The 24,628-nt window shown below is 38.7% G+C and overlaps 1 protein-coding gene across 2 annotated transcripts in view; it reads right to left on the minus strand.

The window, feature by feature from the left end:
• Positions 1 to 5,252: 5,252 nt before the first annotated feature.
• The window catches only part of CLTC (clathrin heavy chain), a 75,553-nt gene continuing 56,177 nt past the window's right edge, over positions 5,253 to 24,628 (minus strand). Inside the window, exons 17-33 of one of the 2 annotated variants that reach the window (XM_053569077.1) lie at positions 24,047 to 24,281; positions 21,946 to 22,068; positions 20,510 to 20,655; positions 19,545 to 19,728; positions 19,160 to 19,352; positions 18,612 to 18,769; positions 18,284 to 18,448; positions 18,069 to 18,176; positions 17,818 to 17,985; positions 17,542 to 17,691; positions 17,321 to 17,452; positions 17,103 to 17,213; positions 14,196 to 14,366; positions 13,604 to 13,825; positions 12,386 to 12,406; positions 8,462 to 8,537; positions 5,253 to 6,290 (exon numbers count right to left, since the gene is read on the minus strand). In XM_053569077.1, the coding sequence (XP_053425052.1) occupies positions 6,166 to 6,290; positions 8,462 to 8,537; positions 12,386 to 12,406; positions 13,604 to 13,825; positions 14,196 to 14,366; positions 17,103 to 17,213; positions 17,321 to 17,452; positions 17,542 to 17,691; positions 17,818 to 17,985; positions 18,069 to 18,176; positions 18,284 to 18,448; positions 18,612 to 18,769; positions 19,160 to 19,352; positions 19,545 to 19,728; positions 20,510 to 20,655; positions 21,946 to 22,068; positions 24,047 to 24,281 (2,488 nt within the window). In that variant the 3' untranslated portion in view covers positions 5,253 to 6,165. The remainder of the gene's footprint in view (positions 6,291 to 8,461; positions 8,538 to 12,385; positions 12,407 to 13,603; positions 13,826 to 14,195; positions 14,367 to 17,102; positions 17,214 to 17,320; positions 17,453 to 17,541; positions 17,692 to 17,817; positions 17,986 to 18,068; positions 18,177 to 18,283; positions 18,449 to 18,611; positions 18,770 to 19,159; positions 19,353 to 19,544; positions 19,729 to 20,509; positions 20,656 to 21,945; positions 22,069 to 24,046; positions 24,282 to 24,628) is intronic. The other variant, XM_053569078.1, reaches the window with a different exon arrangement.

The following is a 24,628-nucleotide window of genomic DNA, read 5'->3' on the forward strand; positions in this document are numbered from 1 at the left end:
TGAAGCTGTTGAAACTCATGAAGAAACCATATGTACCTTGCAGATGGACATGAGTGGGCCCATGTAAGAATTTATGGTAATTTATGTCGTTTGTCAACTCTGATGTTCCTTTTCCTAGAACTTAAGGAATAGATTATTTTTTTTTCCTGAGACAGAATCTCATTTTGTTGCTCTCTGTAGAGTCCTGTAGCATCACAGCTCACAGCAACCTCCAACTCTTGGGCTTAAGCTATTCTCTTGCCTCAGCCTCCCAAGTAGCTGGGACTACAGGCGCCTGCCACAATGCCCAGCTATTTTCTGGTTGCAGTTGTCACTGTTTTTTAGCTGGACAGGGCTGGGGCTGGGGCTGGGTTCAAACTCGCCACCCTTGGTATATGGGGCTGGCGTCCTACGCACTAAGCCACATGCACCGCCCTAATAGATTAGATTATTAAGGGTGTCTGCTTTCTTATCTTTTGCTCCGCTTTTCTTTTTTTAAAATTTGAAATAGTCTCACTTTGTTGTCCTGGTTAGAGTGCAGTGGCATCATAGCTAACTGCCTATCTCAAACTCCTGGGCTCAGGCAATCCTCCTCTCTTGGCCTCTTAAGTATCTTGTACTGTAGGTGTGTGCCACCATGCTCTGCTAATTCTTGAGCAGAGACAGGTCTTGATCTTGGACTGCTGATCTCAGGTGATCCTCTCACCTAATCCTCCCAGAGTGCTAGGAATACAGGCATGAGCCCCCACACCTGGACCCCTTTTGTTTTTTTACACAAAATGTATTTGGTATCATTTTAATAATTACTATGTTATACTAGCTGTCCAAAATATGAACCAAAAGATCCGAACTCCTATAAAGCTTCCTGCTCATTGCCTTGCTAGAACCCAGTTTTCTTTAAAGCCGCCTTTTTGGAGGCTCCTGATAGTAATTACTAAATTCAGTATATCACTACAACCTGTAATGATGCCAGAGAGAATTTTGGTAATAGGTCCATTTGAAGTGGCTCTAAAGCTCCATGGTTAACTATAGCACAGTAGCACTATAGCAATATTATATAGTACAATTTCAAGCTCTAAGATCATTGGTATAATCTGTGGGCAGAACACCAAGACTATTGCAGCCAGTCTCAAAAGCTCTATTATTTGGTTTACATAGGCGTATAACACAGGAGAAGCTGCAAATGTGAATGATGCCACAGCAACTGTTTCTAAACAGAATGTTTATGCTGGCTTCAGAAGTGATGCAATTACATGAAACAACACGTAGCACTGAGTTGAACTCAATCTTAAATGTATGATTTTTGGCTCCAGTAATTTCTATGGCTTGCCTCAGACTAATGGCTCCAAATTCAAAGTGCATTCCCACAAAGGTGACCTTGGGTGGCTGACTGAACTAATAAAGCATGGCATATCTACTTGGGTGAATAAATAGATAGAAATTATGGTATATCTGTAAATATATTTGCTTCCTACTTCACCTGCATTTTATGGGACTTTCACAGTTCTCAAAGCATACACTGCAAAGCTCAATGGGGTCTCTGCAGGTCGAAAACTGTTTTCATAATACTAAGCCATTTTCTTTTCCCTGTGTTGACAATGCACTGGTGATGCAAAAGTAATGGTAGGGAAAACTACCGGCACCTCCCACAAATCAAGCAGGTGTGCCATTGTATTTTTCACTCACTTGCATTCACTAAGCTTCACTTAATGTCCTTGATGAAACAGTAAAAACATGTTATTGGCCCATTATTATTTGTCTTAGCCTTCTACGTATTATCAGGCATTGTATACAGCAAAGTATGATCATTGGCTTAAGGAAAAGGACTTGGGTGACTGATTTGTGAGCTGAACTAGCCGCTTTTGTCATGGAACATTTTTACTTGTAAGAACTAACAAATTATAGTTACTCAGACCTGGGTGTGTAAGACTTCTCCTCATACATAAACCACACCAGTCCCTTCAAGGAAAAGAATGGACAGTAAATTGACAGTATCTGGGAAAACTTTTATCTGTCTCCTGCTCCAGGCTTCCCCAAATTCAAGGCTTTTCTGATGAAAGCACTGTTCCTTACAAAATACTTTTTTTTTTTGTAGAGACAGAGTCTCACTTTATGGCCCTCGGTAGAGTGCCGTGGCCTCACACAAAATACTTTTTTAATACATAGTAAAATGTGTCAATAGTTTTAAGATCTATATTATTCAGTAAATCAATATTTTCTATATTTTATTTTAACATGCATTGGGGTTTCTGTTATATTTAAGTGCATCTGTTTTTTTTTTGTAGAGACAGAGTCTCACTTTACCGCCCTCAGTAGAGTGCCGTGACATCACAGGACTCACAGCCACCTCCAGCTCTTGGGCTTTTGCGATTCTCCTGCCTCAGCCTCCCGAGCAGCTGGGACTACGGGCGCCCGCCACAACGCCCGGCTATTTTTTGGTTGCAGTTCAGCCGGGGCTGGGTTTGAACCCACCACTCTCGGTATATGGGAAAGGCGCCACCCACATCTGTATTTTTTTAAATTTCAAATATAGCAAATACCAGTAGGTATTAAATGGCAAACTAGAGCTGTGATTTTTAGTAATTTAAGAGTATTAAAAATCTAGAATGAGTGGTTCAGCGCCTGCAGTCCCAACTACTCAGGAGGCTGAGGCAAGAGAATTGCTTAACCCCAAGAGTTTGAGGTTGCTGTGAACTGTGATGCTATGATACTCTACCGAGGGCGACATAGTGAGACACTCTCAAGGAAAAAAAAAAAAAAAATCTGGCAGTGCCTGTGGCTCGGTGCAGGGCACCAGCCCCATATACCAAGGGTGGCGGGTTCAAACCCAGCCCCAGCCAAACTGCAACAACAACAAAAATAGCCAGGCGTTGTGGCGGGCGCCTGTAGTCCCAGCTATTCGGGAGGCTGAGGCCAGGGAATCGCCTAAGTCCAGGAGTTGGAGGTTGCTGTGAGCTGTGTGACGTCACAGCACTCCACCGTGGGTGATAAAAGTGAAACTGTCTCTACAAAAAAAAAAATCTAGAATGAGAATGTCGGCATGATTAAATTCACAGAAAAGTCAAGCGGCACTACTTGGAGATCACTAGTTTTGCAATATTATACACTAGTATATAGTTAAATAGTAGTGCCATGATGATAATAATTTTCAACAAATATAGCCACTTTACAAGTATGTGATATTTGGATACTAGGAAAGATCATTATTGAAAGCTTGCTTGCCGTCTGGAAGCTTTCCACTCTTTCTTTCTTCTTTTTCAAGTTACATTTAGAGAAATGGTAAGGACTTTTAGCGCCCTTGTCTGTTTTTAGTTCCTTGTAGAACATCTTTCATCAACTCAGAATTACATTAGGGAAGATTCTTTGCTTGAAATGCAGTTCATTACCAGTTAATTTTGCCACTTAGTGTACTCTTGCAATTGCCCACTCTTGGGCTAAGCATTTTGTGATTTAAATTTCCCACATAATTTTGAAAATGCTCAGTGGTAATATACAGCTCAGGGTCTGAAAGTAAGTGATACATCACAGAGGAAGGTTCTCTTTATACTGTAGCCAGATATGGATCGCTTAAGTGGCAATTTAACATCACAGAACACAGCACACACTTAAAAGGCTTGTTTAAAATAATAAACCACTTTTTCTTTTAAAAAATTGTTTGGTACAAGAAAACCTTTACTGAAGTTATTTTAAATTGCTTCTGTTAGGGAGGGTAAAGGAAAAATCATGCCACTGATACAAACCAGTTAACTGGAAGTATAGGAAAGGTCCAAGCAGAACAATCTTGTCACTGAAAAGAATGAGCTTCGAGGCGCCATCACTATTCTCCCTCCTAATTTGTTAACAGTAAAGAAAGGGACCGACCAGAGATCCAGAACACATGTACAGCCAGAGCCTGAACAGCAAGATGCTTTCACTATGATAAACCAAAAGAAATTTTCTAGCTAACACTCCAATTTCCTATATGAGGAATGGGGGTGGTGGTGGTGGATTAAAGGGAAAGGCTTGGGGGTTTTAAGTTTTTTAAAAAACTCTTCAGTGGATCTCTTGGTAGGAGTTATACAGCAGGCCAGGCGCAGTGGCTCATGCCTATAATCCTACCCTGTTTCCCCGAAAATAAGACAGTATCTTATTTTAAGATGTGCTCCCAAAGATGCGCTAGGTCTTATTTTCAGGGGACGTCTTATCGTTCCTGTAAGTAGGTCTTATTTTCGGAGGATGTCTTATTTTCAAGGAAACAGGGTAGCACTCTGGGAGGCCGAGGCAGGCAGGTTGCCTGAGCTCAGGAGTTCGAGACCAGTCCAAGTAAGAGTGAGATCCTGTCTCTACTATAAAACAGAAAAACTAGGCAGGTACCTGTGTCTCAGCTACTTGGGAGGCTGAGCAAAGGGCTTGAGCTCCAGAGTTTGAGGCTACTGTGAGCTCTGACGCCATGGCACTCGTACCCAGAGCAACAGAGACTTGATCTCAAAAAAAAAAAAAAAAAAAAAAAGGGTTGTACACAAACAAGGCTGGACAAGGAGCTGTGTAACTAATGAGGATTAAGGAAGAGATAGTGAAAGGAACTTAAAGTAGTAATATTCTCAGCCATAAGCAAGAGTTGAATTCATGCTCATTTAAAAAAATTAACTTGAGGTGGCGCCTGTGGCTCAGTCGGTAAGGTGCCGGCCCCATATACCGAGGGTGGCGGGTTCAAACCCGGCCCCGGCCTAACTGCAACCAAAAAATAGCCGGGCGTTGTGGCGGGTGCCTGTAGTCCCAGCTGCTCGGGAGGCTGAGACAGGAGAATCGCCTAAGCCCAGGAGTTGGAGGTTGCTGTGAGCTGTGTGAGGCCACGGCACTCTACCGAGGGCCATAGAGTGAGACTCTGTCTCTACAAAAAAAAAAAAAAAATTAATTTGAAATACCCATAGTTTAGGCACCTTTACAGTTCATGGTGAGAAATAGCATGTTAATTTTATGTTCAAATATATTTTACTTCAAGTTAAAATAACCTAACATCCACAATTTGTTCACTTAAATGAAATGCTTGTCACTTGGTTAAAATGTTGGGAGATAGGTGAAATGTAGCCCGCTCTAATAGTGACTAGTTCTTTAAACTGTATTGTACCTTATTAGCTATAAGAATATACATAATACACAGTTTCTTCATACATACCAATTTTCATTCCCCTTTCATGGCTCCCTGTATCATGCCTGAATATCCAATATGAAACTTCCAAAACTACTGTTCTTTGGGTTTGAGAGGTATTTAATTAAAACTGCAATTCTACATGTTATTTCCACAGTCCAGTAATTTATTTTAAATTTGAGTAATTTCAAATTCCACAAAACAAAACTGAAGAACAGCAATATTTTGTTTGAATTTCTCTCTTCTGTACACTCAGTGATCTAAAACACCACAATATCCAACATACACAAACCTCAGGGAAGGGTTAGTACACACAAGATTGGAATCATGGTGCTCTTTGTTCCTGAATGGAATGGTCCCACACAAAAAGCACAGGATACAGCACAACATAAGGGCACCTGTTACATATGAAGTAAGCAAAACACACTAGCATTTTCTCTATATGTGTAATGGGGAAACCTGCATAGGTTAGAGGACTTTTTATGCTCATTTAAAAATTAGGCTAGTTGTCTGTATGCATTTTTCAAAAAATTTGGAGAGCATTGCAATCCAATGTAGGATACGCTGATTAGTGTTGTCTTTGTTTGAAACTGACAGTCTTGCATGGTCATATACCAGTATTTTTGCTTTAGCTTTTCTTTGAATAAGAGTTTTAAACGCATTTAGACAATACATATTAAGCTGTTTACATATGCTAAATTTAAGAGATTCAGTATTAGAGTTTCTTTTTTTCTTTAAACACTACAGAGTGCAAATCAGGTTCTTCACAACAGATTGAATATTAAGCAGTTCTTCGAAGAATGAGGGGTAAGAAAAAACGCCAAAGTGAATAAAACATTGAAACTATTCCCCTTTGAAAATAAATTCTAAAATGATGTGGAATGTGAAATAATGTTTTAACGTAGGTGATCCATGTTTACAGTTAGAAACAAAAAGTAGTCCTTCATGAAATAAAGGTTACAAGAACACGTTGCCTGTTTCCCTCGTTACAAACTGAGAAGTGGGTAGAGACGATGTTTCAGGATGAAAATAGGCGACTACAGGATCAGCTTTTCACCTCACATGCTGTAACCAAAACCAGGCTGAGGCTGTCCATAGGGTGGTGCAGTATAACCATAACCAAAAGGTGCCTGGGGAGGGACGGCAACACTGGGTCCTGCTGTCAGCATCAACTGGGGTTGACCTAAAGAAGAAAACGAAAAGGGCAGGGCAAGGAGGCAGGAGAAACTATTAGCGTTGTAAGACTAAAAAATTCTAATCTCCCAGACTCTAGCAGTGTAATCCTAACTTAGAATGTGTTGTGTTGGAGCACTTTGGACTGTCACAATTTTGGCATGACTGTTTCACTCTAAGAAGAGTCCTGCCTAAAAATCCAACAGGGCAGGGCCAAGAGCCAGACATGTAGCATTTAAAGCATACTTGACATGATCAGGCCAGATGTCTCCCAACAAGCCTATCACATGGTATACCCCTACACATTACGAAAACTTGTTTTTTTAATGACATGTTTTAATATATAAATGAACTTTTAAAGTTAGATTGAAATTTCTGATTTAAATATATCTAATGAAACTTAATGAATTTCTAGCAAATAATCCAGCACTAATTTAGAGACAATCAAAAATAAGACACATTCAAATAGGCATGAGGTATGAAATACATTTGAATATACACCTACCAAATATTATGTTGATACTCTTTAGGTTTAAATACTTGTTGCCCACGTACATAAATCATGCTTCATTTGGAGAGAAAACACGTAACACCCCCGGCCCCACCCTCACAAAACAAATACTCTCAATCTCCCACTAAAATGTAAACCTAGGCTTGGCGCCTAGGCTCGGCATGTGAGCCCAACGGCTAGGGCGCCAGCCATATACACTGAGACTGGTAGGTTTGAACCTGGCCCCAGGCCTGCCAAACAACAACAACAACAAAACAGCTGGGTGTTATGGCAGGTGCTTGTAGTCCCAGCTACTTGGGAGGCTGAGGCAAGAGAATCGCATAAGCCCAAGAGTTTGAGGTTGCTGTGATACCACGGCACTCTACTAAAGGCGACACAGTGAGAGTCTGTCTCAAAAAAAAAAAAAAAAAAATTTGTAAAACTAGTTTGTTTTTGTTTTCTTTTGAGACAGTCTCATTTCGTTGCCCTTGGTAGACAGCATCATAGCTCATAGCAACCTCAAAGTCTTGGGCACAACTGATCCTCTTGCATCAGCCTCCCTAAGTAGCTAGGACTACAGGCACCCACCCTAAGACCTAGCTCTTTTTAAAGACGGGGTCTCACTCTCGCTCAGGCTGGTCTCAAACTTCTGAGCTCAGGCAATCCACCTGCCTTGGCCTTCCAGAGTGCTAGAATACAGGCGTGAGCCACCACACCCAGCATAAACCTAGTTTTCTCCCAACACAAGTAAACTCATGTCTTCTTTGCTACGGTTAACAACCAAAGTTGTCTTAAGCAAATTGTTTTTGGACAGTTTAAAAATATCCCTAACCTTGATACTGACATCTATCTTAAAATTCTAAGCTTATTTTCAACTGCCCATTTAAGCACCCTGGAAGAAGCCAAGTTCAGTAAGTACCCCCAAATTACACCCACTATTTTTGTTCCTACTCATGACAACTATCTTGCTCCCATCTGTAAGAATCCACTTTTAAGTTTACCTTTACCAAAATATCCAGACCCTTAAATTGCCAAATACTTTTTCTCTATAGTAGTTATAATAAAAGTATATATATTATTTGATGTAATGGTCATATTTTTATGCTCCCCTCCGAAGAACACCTGCTTAGAGTGGTTTAACCTTTATACACCTTTCATACTTACTGTTCAAATGATTCTGTTCACCAAGTATGAAATGGAAAAGGGAAATAATTCAGACATGCACATGTAAGAAATTAAACTGCCTTAAATTTTCACTTGAGAGTTTGAAGATCTAATTTCTCTGGAAAGTTCTCAAAAGGAAAAACTACCCAATTCTCTGTCCTGGCTTAAATTTAAAGTGAGGACCTACTTTTTATGTAAGGCATACTAAAGCCTCCCCTGGCATATTCAATCACCTTTCACTCTTCTGAAAATTGAATTCATCAGTATTTCTTACTCTGTAATTTATAAGCAAGTAATTCATCAGTGACCAGATGACAGGGAAACAATGTCATGATCTTAAACAACTTTGTAAAGTTTCCTTGCATTTAAGATTATTTTACTGAATAATGTTAATGCCTGCCCTTATGACTGTTCTCAGAAAAGAATATGACAATGAAGGAGCATTCTTTAACTCAGGAAGCCTTTTTCCACTCTGGAAGCTTCTTGTATTTCTATTTTGAGGTAGAATCTCTAAAGAAATAAATTACCGTAAACGATTGGTTGTGTCTCTGTTGCTTGTTCTTCTTCTTTTCTTAGCGATTCTGAAGCGTCTAATTTATCCACCTGGGGAAAAATAAGTTAAGTTAATTAGTACCCCAAAAGTATTACAAACCTAGATTGTATGGCAGAAAGTGGAAAAGCCTTAGTATGTTAAATTCTGTCAAAATAAAACAGACTAGAAAGAACATTCTCAGGCCCCCTCAAGTTCAATGGCAATGTTCATACTTTAGTCAAGGTGGTTTTCAGCATTGTCATTATAAACCCTCGGGACAGAGGGATTTATAAATGCCATAAAAGCTCAGGCCAGGCTAAAACTGGGCATGCTAGGATGCAGCCTGAGGGAGGGAAGGAACCACTTTTGCAAGTGAAGTTTAAAACTGTCAACCATGGTAGTGAACTCATGAACTGGCCAGACTTCCCTCCCCAGAAGAAATGGTATTCAAAAAAGTAAAATGAGTCCAATGACAAGTACGTGTGCAGAGTAAACTATTTTTGCCAGTTGTGTACTACTTCTAATACTGGTTACAAGTGCAGACTGAAGATTAAAATTCAATTGGCTCCATATGCCATCCTTTTGTAGAAAGACAAGCTCTATGTTTTAATGCTATGTGGTTCTATTTTCTAAGAAATAATTAGGAAAGCCCAATTTTCCCAACTTCTTTGAGAAAAAATTTTTGCTACTCTAAATCAAAGTGTATAGTGTCAGATAAATAATTCGTTAAGGAGTCCAAAAGTATTAGTGAAAGACTGTAGTGAGAATGCCTAGATCCTTCCACTAAAACCAGTTTTATGACCCTGGCAAACCATTGTACTGGTCCTCCATTTCCTTCTTTATATATCAAGAAGGTTGAATGAAATGATCTGCCAAGTTTCTTCTATGGCTAATATGATTTGATTTTGTAATTCTGTAAAGATTTAGAGAAAACTGACATTATGGCCCTGGGTTAGGGAATCTCCTTCACCATGCGACTTCCACTGCCTTTTATACTATACTGTATTTGTTTTTATAAATTATTTAAAAATTGGTATCTCAACCAAAGCCTTATAAATCGGCTTAACATTATACGCTAAGTAAAACTAAATTTCACGTCACAATGTTACCTATTACTAGTGGTTTTCGTAAATGTGCTGGGTGAGATCGGGGGGCAAAGTGCAGGGAACAACATTTTATAAATGTTCTTCGAAAAGGCAAATGGTGAAAAAAATCACTCACGAAAAAAGACATGCAGACTTCAGAGAAAAAGCTGTAAAGATCCAGTCCTAACAAGGTTAAAGTGGCACCTCATTTCTATGTGAAATACTAGTCTCTCACATAGGTCATTAAAGTTAGGACAGTGTTTGTACTTATTTTAATTGTTTCATGTTAAATACTATAAATATGGGTCTAATCCATCATATACTTTGTCAGGGAACTGAAAGTTTGTGAAAAGTTAAACCTAAGCAAACTCTAGATTTGTGTAGATGGAATGTGCTGATGTGCTTTTCCTATCCTAGGAAGATGGATTTGCTTTTGTACACTATTATCCAATTTTTTTTTTTTTTTTTTTTTTTTTGAGACAGAGCCTCAAGCTGTTGCCCTGGGTAGAGTGCCATGGCATCTCAGCTCACGGCAACCTCCAACTCCTGGGCTCAAGCGATTCTCTTGCCTCAGCCTCCCAGGTAGCTGGGACTAGAGGTGCCTGCCACAACACCCGGCTATTTTTTGTTTGTAGTTGTCATCTGGCAGGCCTGGGCTGGATTTGAACCCACCAGCTCTGGTGTATGCGGCTGGCGCCTTAGCCACTTGAGCTACAGGCGCCGAGCCTATTATCCTATTTTATAGCTTAAATCATGTGTTACAAATTATGCTAATATCAGAGACTATTATGGAATATATAAATACTATGTGAAATACCCACTGTTTGGCATCCAAACTTAACAACAAAAATGATTACAACTATAGAATTTAAAGCACAGTTCTGTGCTACCAAGGGTCAGATGGAGTTTTGCTAACTAACTAGTATCCAAGAGTGAGCTAAAGAAGTTATATAGAAAAATACATGGATGCCTGTATATAATAACTTAAACGAAAAATGAAACAACCAAAAAGCCACCGCTGTATAATACACTTCCAGACTTTCAAAGAAAAGAATCTAAAGTGAATATGTGTTTAAAAGTTATGTCTGAATCAGATGTTAAACATGAAAATCCTATTACAGAAATACATGGAAGACTTAGAAGAGCTAGCAATATCACAATGTCCAGGCATAGACATAGGCAGGTTGGACACAGGGAAAAATTAAAAATCCTGAAGGAACAGCATCAAGCTAAGCAAAAAAATTTTCATTTTTCTATATAATGGGACAGCCTCTGGCATGGGAACACCCAATTTTTATTTCCACTGACCCAATTTAGATTGCTCAAAAAAGAAAAGCAGAGAAGGCTCTTATGAACACAAGCTTTTGTTAAGAGCTGTAACAAAAGTTTCTGATCCTTGGATTTAAAAAGAATTAGAGGTAAGCATGTCACTGAATTCAGCTCCATCTGTACTACTGAAAATTCATTAAAATGTAAAAGGCTTTTCCACAAAGACTGCAATATGCTGCAGAGGAAAAGTTAACATGCAGTCAGTTATTTTGGTGTATGTGTGCATGAAAAAAGGCAAAAGTACTGAAGCAAGAAGTGAGATCTGAGGATGACTGTTGCTATACAGGCTCTCAAGAAACACACACAGCCCACAGCAATGCTCTAAGAGTTTCGAAAGTAGTATGATGTAATTGCAATGACTGTTGTACATGCTTGATTTGAAACAATGCATAACACCGCAGTTCAATTACCTGTTTTTCACACACACGCTTTCTAACTGCCTTGCTTACTAGCTGCTGAAGGGTCTCACACACAATGCATTTTACTCAGGTTTGCCCTAAGTTCCAGTGGTGACTCCAGTTTGGTTCAACGTAATCCTAAGGCTTTGTCCCCCACACAAATTCTTTTAAATTTGTTTCAATTCTCCTCTACCTTCCACCATTTTCTAACAACAATTTGATAACATATACATTTCTAAGTTTGTTCCATTTATGTTGGGTTGGAGACAAGCCAATGAAGAAAGCAGCAAACAAGAGGTGCTTAAATTTGATCTTCTTGGACAAGCCAACTGATCAATAAGAGCAACTTTTGGTAGTTTCAGAGGTGTACAATTATTACACAAAGTAGAAATTAATATTGCTTCACTGTAAACAAATAATCCACGTTGCTCAGCAACAATTATAGCAAGCTTGGCTCTCATGATTCAAAAGGTTTTGATTCCTCTTAAAAATGGACTAGCACCATAAGAACTGGACACCTGGAGAAACATGAGGAAAGTCTCTTCGGAAGCAGCTAGTATCTCTTGTATCTACTTTGAGCAAAAAATTAGTAAGAATCAAGAGATCAGAAACTGGATCACAGTCCTTCGATAACAAAAAAACCCCAAAAGTCTTTTAGGGCATGTATATACATATATAAATTCAACAACTGTCAGGCAAACTCACAAAATAAAACCAGAGGCTGTTTTAATTTATTTCAAGTATTAAGAAAGTCCTATTATGGTCCAGATACCCTGACAGGGAAGAGAAATTTCCTGATACTTTGGAATTAATATGGAAACTCACCATGCTCAGTTTTTTAATAATATATTTAAGAGAGACTGTGAACCAACTACTGATTAGCCTCCTGCCCTTCCTAAAGCCTATTAGCCAATTAGTAGCAAACATCTACTAATGTCCTACAGCTCTATTATAGTTATGTTTCAAGGGACTTGCAGAGGCTTTAGTGAAAATTTATTGGGGGGGGAAAAAGCAGCAGCAGCAGTGTAGAAAAGGAAGGAAAAAAATCATGCAAATTCCTTAGACTTAGTCCTCCAGACTTAAAGATGGAAAAGAATCAACTTTCACCTTTTCCTTTATTGCATCAACCTGCAAAGGAATTCAGAAGGTGCAGCTTAGAAAAAAATCAAATTCCATATTGAGCATAAAAAGGTAGAATCAGCAACAAAGGTTTAGGGTAGAAACATCTAATACTAAAAAAGGTATGAGAGAAGTGAAAATAAAGGGCATACTGGAAGCAAAATTTAGAATTTTTTTTTTTTTTTTAACTTCAAAGCTTACTGCAGAAGAATTTATGCTACAGTCAGTGTGAAAGAAAGCAGCTCAATCACTAGTAAAATATATAGCACTTAGGTTAACAGCAGCTTAGAGCCAAGTCTCCCAAGTTGGCATTATGCATTAAGAAAAGATGCTACTCTCATCTATGGCTAAGGCAACTGTTTTTTCTTTTACACCGAACTTTACATATAGAAAGGGTTAATTCTTTAAAAATTTTAAGTAAACACAATGTTATGTAATTAGGTGATATCCTAAGGAAAAATTTGGTATCCTTGGGAATTGTTAGTAGTGCTTTTTCCTCCCCTTTACTCAGGTAGGCTAAAGAGATCAGATGTGAGACTCTGATTTTAAGCATGTTTTGCTTTGACAAATGGATCCTTGATAACCATTTTAAAATGTACAGTGAGAAAGCTAGTGACTGTTGAGAATACGGTAAATAAAAAATTTCTGAAAAAATTTCTGACATCAACAAGGGACACTAAGCTGAAGTGTGAATTTTATAAGGTAATTATGCCCCCAGCTTGTTTAATGTGTTTTTAGGAAACATGGTTGTTAATCTCCTATAATATTTTTAAATTACGGGTTAGACTTTTGAAAACTTAAGAAGATTAATAAAATGTTAACACACGTGAGGCTTTCCCAGGGGAAATAGGCATAGACATCATTGAAGTCAGGAATCAACCCAATAAAAGGAAATCTACAGTTAGTTATGAACACCTGAGTTATAGGAATTTTGAGAAAGATGCTATTTTGAAAAAAAAATTTATCAAATATTTAACAAATGTAGACTATTATTCATCCTCAGAAATACAGTGAGGGTAAACATTATGACAAGCTGTGTTTATATTCCCTTTCCAATTAATAAAAAAAACTAGAGATCAGGAATATTTTTTATGATCAACTGGATAACTTTTACTACAGAAAAAGTATTTTTTAAAAACCTTGCATGTGAAACTCTACATATCTGCAAGGTAAGTAGATCTGAATACACTCAGAGGAGTACATTACCTTTGTCAAGTATTCCTTCATGACCTGGATGAAATAGGGCATGGCAAAATCCATGATATTGTGCCTCCATGCAGTTTCCAAGACAACATCAGGCCTTAAAAGATCATAACAGGTAAAAAGGCAAGCTCCAAAGCACTCTCTTTTTTCTTCCTGCAAAAACCACTGCAGGAGTTCTTCAGCCAACTCAGTATCTTTAGATTCAGAGGCATATTGCATTGCATCCTAGTCAAAGGAAACAGTGAAGGTCAAGCATATTAAACATGAACATGCTAAACTGGTAAACCAAGTACTGTACACTGGAGGCTTTCCAAAAATGTAAATGTGCATTTCCCAGGGGGTAAAAAAGCCTCTTACTTATATAATTAAAATTTTGAAAGAAAAGGACAGGATTTTCTTAAACAGATAAGTTCAACCTTAATATAAGATAGCCCCTAGAATCAATAAATCTACTGACTTAATTGCCATCTCTTCAAATGGGAGCTTAAAGTCAATTCTCACATTCACAAAATTAATACTTTTATAGAATGTAATCTCTTGAAATATATTATTTTAGGTTTGGTTTAACAGTCCTGCCCCCACCAACTTTATCAACCTTGTAAAGGCTGTCTTTCTTGCACAACTCAACACTTTGTTTCCAGCGATTGTTTCCTTTGAAGAGATAGGCAGCAATTCTTCTGAACTCAATGAGTTCATGTTTTTCCAAACGCTGAGCAAGTGAGATATTATCAAAGTTGTCATAAGCATCTATTGATGTTCGTAGAGCCTTAAAAGAAATAAAATACACAACATAAGGGTATATGTCACACCTCTTGAGTGTGGGACACAACTAAAGGAGGGACTCTACCTAAGAAATGCAAACATTGTAACCTAGTTTTTTGTACCCCCACATTAATCTTAAATAAATAAATAAAACAAAGCCATCCAAATGCCAAATCAGTGTTCCACTTAACATTTATATTTCATCCTTCTTGACCAATGAGCTCATTAGACGTTAACATGTAATATGACAGTCTAGATTCAAGCATCAAACTATAAAGTCATATAAGTGTCAAGTTTCTTCAGGGGGGAGGTGGGTAGAGGGGAGGGGATTGGTGGGATTACGCCAGCGGTGCATCTTACAAGGGTATATGTGAAACTTGGTAAACGGTCTGTGAAGCTAGTGAATGATGCCCCATGCTCATATCAATGTACACAGCTATGATTTAATAAAAAAAAAAAGTGTCAAGTTTCTTCAATCTAATTATATGACAATAATGTCCTGTAAGGTATACTGTTAGATTTCCTAAGATAAAATTTTGTCCAAGGTTTTCAATATTAAGGACTAACTTGAATGGTTATGAAACTGAAAGGACTTATTTATTTAGAGACCGACTTTTTGTCATCCTTGGTCGAGTGCCGTGGCATCACAGCTCACAGCAACCTCAAACTCTTGGGGGCTCAAACGATCCTCAGCCTCCTGAGTAGCTGGGACTACAGGCACCCACCACAATGCCTAGCTATTTTTAGAGACAGGGTCTTTCTCTAGCTCAGGGTGGTTGTGAACTCCTGAGCTCAGGCAATCCACCAGCCTCGGCATCCCAGACTGCTAGGATTATAGGCTTGAGCCATCACGCCTGGCCTGAAATTAAAAGGATTAATAATTTGGAGAGTAAGATTTTATGCTCGAGGGAAATTCCTGGTACAACTCAGCATGATATTCAGCAGTACAGATAAGCATGGGCTGAGTCTAAAAGAAAATCTTGCTGACAGCAAGAGAAAAAAGGCAACTAGCAAAATCCTTCATAAGAGAAAGTTTATCAAAAGATAAATATTAATTAGATATTGTGAAGAAAAACAGTGAATAGTTAAATACAGTTACTATCAGTTAATATAAATAACTTTAACAGACTAGGTAAGAGATTACAGATTTCTTTGGTCCTAAATATAATCCAATGTTAGCAATAAAGTAACTGCATCTTTTTTGCTTTGCTTTTTAGAGATAGAGTCTCACTATATCACCCAGGCTATATTTGAACTCCTGGGCTCAAGCAGTCCTCCAGCCTCAGCATCCCCAAGTAGCTGAGACTACAAGCATGTGCCCAGCTCCCATTCCTTTTTTTCTAGAGCAGTACCTTATATAAGATCTAAGTAAAATTCTGAAAACATGGCACTTATTTGTTGGAGTCCCGCCTCGGGGGCAAGGCCCTTTAAGACCTGTGGAACTGGTAGCGATCAACTGAAATAAAGTAAAGTTAGAAGTGGCAAGAGATAAAGAGACAGGATATGCAGAATAGAGTTTTCAAAGGTGGGGAACACAGGAGACCACCACCACTAGTTTGTGGCGTTCACAGCGAATGGCCCTGTGTGTCCCACTCAGCCTTTATTGAAGGCTATTTGCTCATTTAGCTCAGAGGTTAAGCTGAGGAAGAGAACAAAAACACTAGCAGTTTCTCTGAGTAAGCATGTTAGTTCTTTTTCTATCTATAATCATTAACTGTAAGAGTCTAAGCAGCCTTGAGAAATCTGAAACCTGAACCTCATGTGGGGACAGCCTCCTGTCTGTGATCACACACAGATTCCTTGGGGGAGGTTAATCCTCAGAAGTTCCTGTGGAGTAGATGCCACCTGCATTAACCTCCTCTGAACAATCAGTGGAACAGCAGAATTTTCTTCACATCTCTGCCCCAGAGGCATCTTCCTCTGTGATAAGGGGGTATAGGCCCTCCTGACCACATTTCAGGGCTTGAGGTGTTCCCTTGATTTCTGCCCTGGCCATAATACAAATCCTCACAATGGGTATTTGCTTTTTTTTGGTTTGTTTTTTGAGACCCTATCTCATTATGTCACCCTTGGTAGAGTACTGTGGTGTACCAGCTCACAGCAACCTCAAATTCTTGGGCTTAAGCGATTCTCTTGCCTCAGCCTTCCAAGTAGCTGGAACTACAGGTGCCCGCCACAACACCTGGCTATTTTTTGGTTTTAGTTATTATTGTTTAGCGGGCCAGACAGGGCTCAAACCCGCCAGCTTTGGTGTATATGTGGCCTGCGCCCTTCTCACTGAGCTACAGGTGCTGAGCCTGGGTATTTGCTTTGACTGTTGACTGGGGAAGGGACGGCCTAGTTAATGTTCCTCCCAGGCCTTGCATGCAGCTTCCTCTAAGGCCATTCTTTCTTCAAGGTTTACCTAGCAGAGGTGTTTGCAAGCTGTATCCCTTACAGGAAAGGCTTCTAGGAAAATCAGCAACTGCTCAGATAAGGAATTTAGCTGCTGGTTTAGTTTGGCTTGCTTAGCTTATTTCTCTGTTTTTCCCTTTTCCTGTGAGTGTTTTCCCTTGCCAAGAATGTTCTTCAGTCCTTATTCTGCCTGCACTTATTTAACCTTACTACATTTCCCAGGCATATAGGTACCTTCTGCTTATAATCAGGATAATGGGCTTTTTAAATGGCAAAACATACCAACTTTACGATATAACCATAACTTGAGTGTTGAGAATATATGTAAGAATCAAATGTTTCACACCTGATAATCTTCTTCTGTAATAAAGAGATTGTTCAGTGATTCATTCACAGATTTGTTGTTGTGGTTCTGAACTGAACGCAAATACGGTTTCACCAGTGGTAGCTGTTTAACCTTCAAAACAAAGAGTTTGTTACAATATAGTATGTTATTGAAGTTCTAGGAACAAAATACAGTATGTCTTAAAACCTTGCTATGAAGCTTTGGTTTAAAATTATTACCTTGCTAAAATAATTGACTGCACGAGTGTGATCCAACCGTGGAGACAGCACCATCAGCAAATCATTTAGCAACAGGGGCTTGAATTCTAAGTAGAACTGTATTGCTCTGTAATATAGTTCCACATTGGCAACCTAAAATGGAAAACTCCACATGTAAGTCAGAGTTATTTCCTAGTGAGCTTGCTCCTCTGAAGCCTTCATCTTCTAAAGAAGGTACACACCTTGGTAATGATATCTTTGAACTGCCCTTCTTTCCATGCATCAGTTGGATGATTCATCATGGTAATTATGGCATTATCATATTCTTCATACTTGTCATACAAAAACACCAGTTCTGCCCAAAGATGAGCTTGTTCTGCAGCTCTTAGCACCTGCATAAGATTTAATTGCTTTAAATGAGTTTCTAATTCCTAAGCTAAAAGACTTAAAAAAAAAAAAATGCTTGTAAGTATTAGTTATAGCTACCGCGTTACTTCACAATGTTAGAGGTTGGTTACCTTAGGAATATTCACTCTAGACCAGAACAGCTCTAGGTGCTCTCTCATCTTCTGAGGCTTAAATTTAGAGTATAAAATAGCTAATTCGGTAAACATTCCCATGTGAGCTCGCTCAAGTCCCAATGCTGCTTCCAACATGGTTATCAGTTCTTCAAAATATCCACGATCCTACACAAGAGAAATATGCAATTAAAGACAAGAATATCTGTGGTAAAGGGTCTCAGATCATATAAAAGGCTCCTGTTCATTACCTGATAGTAGTTGATAAGCTCCTCTAATTCATCTGCATGCACAACAATATGAAGCCCACACATCTGAGCAAGACGGAATTCTTTCCCATCAACACAGGCGAAGCAGACCTATAATAAACATTTCCTCTATGTGAACTCAAATACAGACATAACAAGCTCTTTCTAAATGATTAAAGAGCATTTCCAAATAGGTCTTGAATTTGTGTTTAGATTACCTCTTTCCATGTTCTAGTACTGTTAGCTTTCCGAGCTCCGTCAACAGCTGCCTGATATTCACCCAGGTGAACCAGGGTAGATGCCAAACGTCCAAAATTAGAAACATTATTATACAGCAACTTAGCAGCATCATACATTTTTTCATCATAACAACGGTCACCAACCTGGAAGAAAAAGGACAATTCATTTTCAGTAATACATTAATCTCTTACATCAATCCTCTTTCCTGGGAACACTTCGGTTATGATGTGTTAATCCCAGCAAACTAATGAAGTTACTCAATTATTTATTTTTACCCTGCTTAAAAAAGCTGAAAAGGAAACCCACTTGTTGGATATGAGCATTATTTGGCCCATTGATGAACTCTTCTAACTCTGCAAGGCGGTTTGTCTTAGCCAAGGCAAATATCAATTCTGTTTCCACATATGACTCTCGAGCCTTTTTACGGGCCATCTGCAAGTACTTCACCAGTTCCTCCCAGTTTCCTAAGGATAGAAAAAAAAATAGTAAGTCCAAACACTAACGTTCTAGTTTATTTTTTCATGTAAGTAAGAATTGCAATAGAGTTACAGAAACTACAAAATTACACTTCTCTTTTATCACTGACCAAATAGGTGAATTCCCTTTTTCCTTGAAGTTTTAAGATTAGAAAGAACTCCTACCAAGATTTCATAAGACTTCAAAACAGAAAACTAATCTTTCCCACAGACCTTAAAGTTCACAATATATAGCTCCTCTGTATGTGGACTAAGATGGGAGGGCTAAAAGTTTTCATGAGTAACCACATAGTGTCCAACTCCTACATAATTCAGAACAGGTATCTTAATGCTTAATAATTTTCTGAATTATTAACACATAAAGGTAAGAAGTCATACCACTAGTATTGGCAGCCTGAACAACTTCCATGTAGGATGAAGGATCATCTGCTTTGATATAAGAATCAATAGCTTCTTTCACCATTCCTTTCTGCAACTGGGCTTTCGCAAGTTGACTCCACACTGCAGGTTCATTGCAGCGTTCAGCAAACTCATATGCTCGATCCAAGTTTCCAATATGTTCAATCAAGACCTAGACAACCAATTTTTGAATTAGAATTGTGGCAAACTGGATCTTACAGCAATCACATTTAAGCTGATAGCATTTTATTATTCTTCTATTGGTACAGCAATCAATTACATCCACCATTATAGGACAATGCATGTAATAATCAAGAGGCAGCACTGCGTACAGTAATTCAACTTGCGTAATCTGAAAATTTACCTGTACTGCTGAAGTATTGACATCAAATTTCCGGAAAATAGCAAATGCTTCTTCAAACAGCTCATTGCTGATGGCAATATTGGCAATATCTGGGGCATCATAATTATCAAGGCGGTTAATATACTCCATAACACGTGTACGGTCAGCCTTAATTGCCGTGAGGATGAGGAGATTTTGTAGATTCCTTTAAGAAAAGGAATAAATGTTTTATTTATTTGAGATAGTCTCACTCTATTGCCCAGGCTAATCAACAGTGACCTCATCAAAATTAACTGCAACCTCCACTCTTGGGCTTAAGTGATCCTCCCACCTCAGCCTCCCAAGTAACTGGGACATAGGCATGTGACCACCACGACTGGCTGATTTTTCTATTTTTTTGTCTTGCTATGTTGCTTAGGCTGGTCTCAAATGATCCCCCTGCTTCAGCCTCCCAGAGTGCTCAGATTATAAGGCAGGAACCACCAGGCCCTCCTGGAATGAATATTTTAAATGCAATATTTAAAAAGTTTATCTATCATAAAAAATAACCACTGTGACTACAGAGGGGTTTTTACTTTTTTTTTTTTTTGTAGAGACAGAGTCTCACTTTATGGTCCTCGGTAGAGTGCCATGGCATCACACAGCTCACAGCAACCTCCAACTCCTGGGCTGAAGCAATTCTCTTGCCTCAGCCTCCCGAGTAGCTGGGACTACAGGCGCCCGCCACAACGCCCAGCTATTTTTTGGTTTGCAGTTCAGCCGGGGCCGGGTTTGAACCCGCCACCCTCGGTATATGGGGCCGGCGCCCTATCGACTGAGCCACAGGTGCCACCCTGAGAGGGGTTTTTACTTTAAGGACATAGGCTAAGAAGAGAGTGGGCACAGCAGAGTGAGAATTCAGGCAACTTCCTGTCTTTTTGTTCCTTCCCAAAATTGATATGCCATAATTAAATACTGACAAATAGCCAATCAATCTAATAGCATACCTATGTTCACTGAATACAGAGTTATCAAGGACAATTTTCTCCAGCAGTTCGATAAGTTCATTAGGAAGGTCTGCAGTCATAAAAGCCTTGACAGTTACTGACACTTCTTCAGGGTCCTGAGTCTCAGACAGGGCTGTCTGTACAACCTACAATAAGGTTGAGGAGGAATAAGTGAGGAATAAGTACTGAGAATCAAGGTAGTTTTTAAAAATACTACCTAATAAGAATCTCACTAGTAAACTGGAAATAGGCAGAAATAAATAAAACAGAAAAACAATGTATTTTTTTGAGTTTCACTCTGTTGCCCTAGGCTAGAGGGCCATGGTCTCGCGACTCACAGCAACCTCCAACTCTTGGGCTCAAGTGATCCTCTTGCCTCAGCCTCCTAAGTAGCTGGGACTTATAGGTGCCCACTACAACACCCAGATAGTTTATCTATCTTTAATTATTACTTTCTTGAGACAGAGTTTTATTCCATCAACCTCAGTTGAGTGCTCTGGCATCATTGCTCACAGCAACTTCAAACTCCTATGCTCAAGTGATCCTCTTGCCTAGGCATCCCAAATAGCTGAGACTACAGGCACCCATAATGCCCAGCTAGTTTTTTTTTCTTTAGTAAAGATAGTGTCTTGCTCTTGGTCAGGCTGGTCTTGAACTCCTGAGCTGAGGCAACCCACCCACCTCGGACTCCCAGAGTGCTAGGGTCATAGGTATGAGCCACCACACCTGGCCCTGTATTTTCAATTTTATATAGGTATAAAACCACATCTCATTTGCAGTTCTGTTCTTATCAGTGAGATTTAACAATTTACCCAGTTAGTCTTTTTTTCTCTTACCAAGCCTTATCCTTTGCTGACTTACTGTCTGAAATATTTTTAATCAATTTAGTCACTTCTCAGGTTAATAATTTCAATCCTTAAGGCTTAATTATTTTTTTACGGTTAAACTATGATGAACCCTGTCTTTTGGGATTTATTCTCCCCCCCCTTTTTTTTTTGAGACAGAGACTCAAGCTGTCGCCCTGGGTAGAGTGCTGTGACATCACAGCTCATAGCAACCTCTAACTCCTGGGCTCAAGCGATTCTCCTGCCTCTGCCTTACAAGTAGTTGGGACTACAGGCACCCGCCCCAACGCCCAGCTATTTTTTGGTTGCAGCTGTCATTGTTGTTTTGTGGTATATGTGGCTGGCGCCTTAGCCGCTTGAGCCACAGGCGCCCAGCCTCATATTTTATTTTTCTTAATGTATGTAATATATGTATATTTGTACTTATATAAATTTAGATCCACTTATATATGGTATAGTTTTAATTTTCTTCTACTTTGTACCGCCTTCTCTCATAGCTAACGATGATCCATTACAGTATATATGGATATGAGGGAAGAGATTTTATTTGTAGTTAAAAAGACAAGCCTTAAACAAATTTGCCAATTTTACCTGGTCAATCAGGGGTCTCCTGTAAGGATTGCTTTCCAATAGCACGCTACCCCACAATTCTGGATCCTTTCGACGAACCAGGTAGCGAGAAAGACTTTTGAAGAGGGAATTCTCATTGCAAACCTAACAAAGATATGAAAGATTAATTTTAAAGTAGAAATAAAGACTTTTTATAGAATGACTTTAATTTTAAAGGTTATTTCCTATCATTTAAACATTGTTTATTGTTTTACAGCAAAAAATATCCATTACTTATATAATCTTAAGTAGATCACACCTAAATTTTTCCTCTTAAAATTTAAACCAATAGGAAGAATAGTTATCAATTTCTGGAAGCTTTTAAAAAGCACCCTGAATTGGGTCTAATTTTGGACTGTGTGTTCTAGCCTCCCAGTCTTACCTATTCATGCACCAGTACTTCACTGTTATTACAGAGGTTCGGTAATATGCTTCAGTATCTGGTGAGAGTAATCCATCTCTATAGCTTTCTTTTGTACTTTCCCAAGGATGAGGAAGGTACAAAATGAACCTTGTGTATTGTGTGCCAGAAAATAAGCACTCAAAGAATGATAAATCCGCAACATAAAGACATGAAGACATAAAGACATAAAGACATGAAGAGGTTCCCATCAGCCCAAATAGGGACAGTTTCAGCATCATGATATCTAAGAGTAACAGCCTATAACCCATTAACAGGAATTCATGAATATGTGAGTGCTCCATGACAAATGCAAAGAAAGTGCTGGACTTGGATAAACCAACACATGAAGAATGGTTTAAGCAAGAATCAACATATGCTAAATTGGGGGAAAGGGAACAAGAGGATATTTATATGGTCTTAAGGATCTATTCATAGACTACTTAATATCTGCAAGAGGATGAGTAATAATTACACAATGGAGAAATGGGACAACCTGATTAAAACTGACATCACAATGGGGACAAATAGACATCACATACCTCTGGCTGTAATAGCATGAGAAAGACAGACAAAATACCATATAAGTGTAGTCTAGATGGAAAGTTATAACATAAACCTAACCAAAAGGAACAATCAGACAAACAAAAGCAGAAACTTTTTTTTTTTTTTTTGTGGTTTTTGGCCGGGGCTGGGTTTGAACCCGCCACCTCCGGCATATGGGACCGGTGCCCTACTCCTTGAGCCATAGGCGCCGCCCAAAAGCAGAAACTTTTTAAAAGAGACTTTACATTTAAATGAAATATACAGACTAGGCAAATACATGTACATAGAGACAGAGCACAGTTCAGTGGTTGTCAGAGGCTTGGGGGTGGTATATAGACCTACTTAATGAGTATGGGGTTTCCTTTTGAGGTTATGAAAACTTGGAACTAGATAATGGTGCAGACTGGATAGCATTGTAAATGTACGAACCGCCACTGAATTGTTCATGGTAAAATGGTTAATTTGATGTTACATGAATTTTGCCTCAATAAAAGATTACAAATAGAAAAAAACGCTATTATTTACAAGATATCAATGTCACAAAAGACAACAAAACCCTGAAGAACTAACTATTCTAGATTAAAGGAAACTAAACAGATGTAACAACTACATGCAATATGAGACTAAAGAAGAAATAACTGCAAAGACATTCTTGGTCAACTGACAAAATTGGAATGGTGAGAATTCCAATGAAAAATATTTTTAAAAGTAACCTATCAATGTTAGACTGACTGAAGGTGGTATCTATAATGTGGGTATGAAGATTATTCTTAGGAAATAAACCCAAAAGGGGCATACGGTCATGACATATGCAGCTTATTCTCACATGGTCAAAAAATTATGTGTATATGAATATATGTATGAATGGTGTGTGTATGAAACAATGTGAGGATGCAAATGATAAAGCTGGGATTAGAACATTAATAGGTCAATAATCAGGATAAAAGGTATAGACTTCACTATTTGGGGTACTTCTAGGTTTACAATTTTTTTCAATGAAGTCTTCAAAAAATACCCAACATCCAAAAATGCTTTTTTACCTAAAATCACTCTCAAACTCTCAAAGTTCACCAGTCTGACATAGAAGAGGTTTTTAAAAATGCAGCTTTCTCTACACATTCAGCTGGCAGTACTCACATTAATAAGTTCCAGATCACACTGGCCACGCTCATAAGCAACACAGGCCAGATGCGGATCTCTCTTCTCACAATACTTTCCAACAACACGACTATCGTAATAGGGATTTTCACGAAGAAATCTCTCTGGGTTGTTGTTACTGTCTATGTAGATTTTGGCTAAGGCATTGTGAGTAGCGGGTTCCTCACAGCCCTCATGAATCCTGGCCTCTAGCCAAGGCAGAAGCAGTTTCAATCTAGGAGAAATACATCAATAAACAAAAAACACGAATTTACAATTACTGTATTATAAAAACACACTCTTGACATGCTAACTACAGGTACCTATGATCTAAAATGTGCTTTCACATACTTTTTAAAAATAGAGACGGGGTCTCACTAAGTTGCCTAGGCCGAAGTGCAGTGGCTATTCACAGGTATGATCATGGTGCACTTTTGCCTCAAATTCCTGGACCCAAATAATGTCCCCAACTCAGCCTCCTGAGTAGTTGAGATTACAGGCACATGCCATCACATCTGGCTTTACACTATTTTTAATTCCCAACAACTCTATTAGAGATTGGGAATTTAAGACTCAAAAGAT

The sequence above is a fragment of the Nycticebus coucang genome, chromosome 18, assembly GCF_027406575.1.
Source record: "Nycticebus coucang isolate mNycCou1 chromosome 18, mNycCou1.pri, whole genome shotgun sequence".
NCBI lineage: Eukaryota > Metazoa > Chordata > Mammalia > Primates > Lorisidae > Nycticebus > Nycticebus coucang.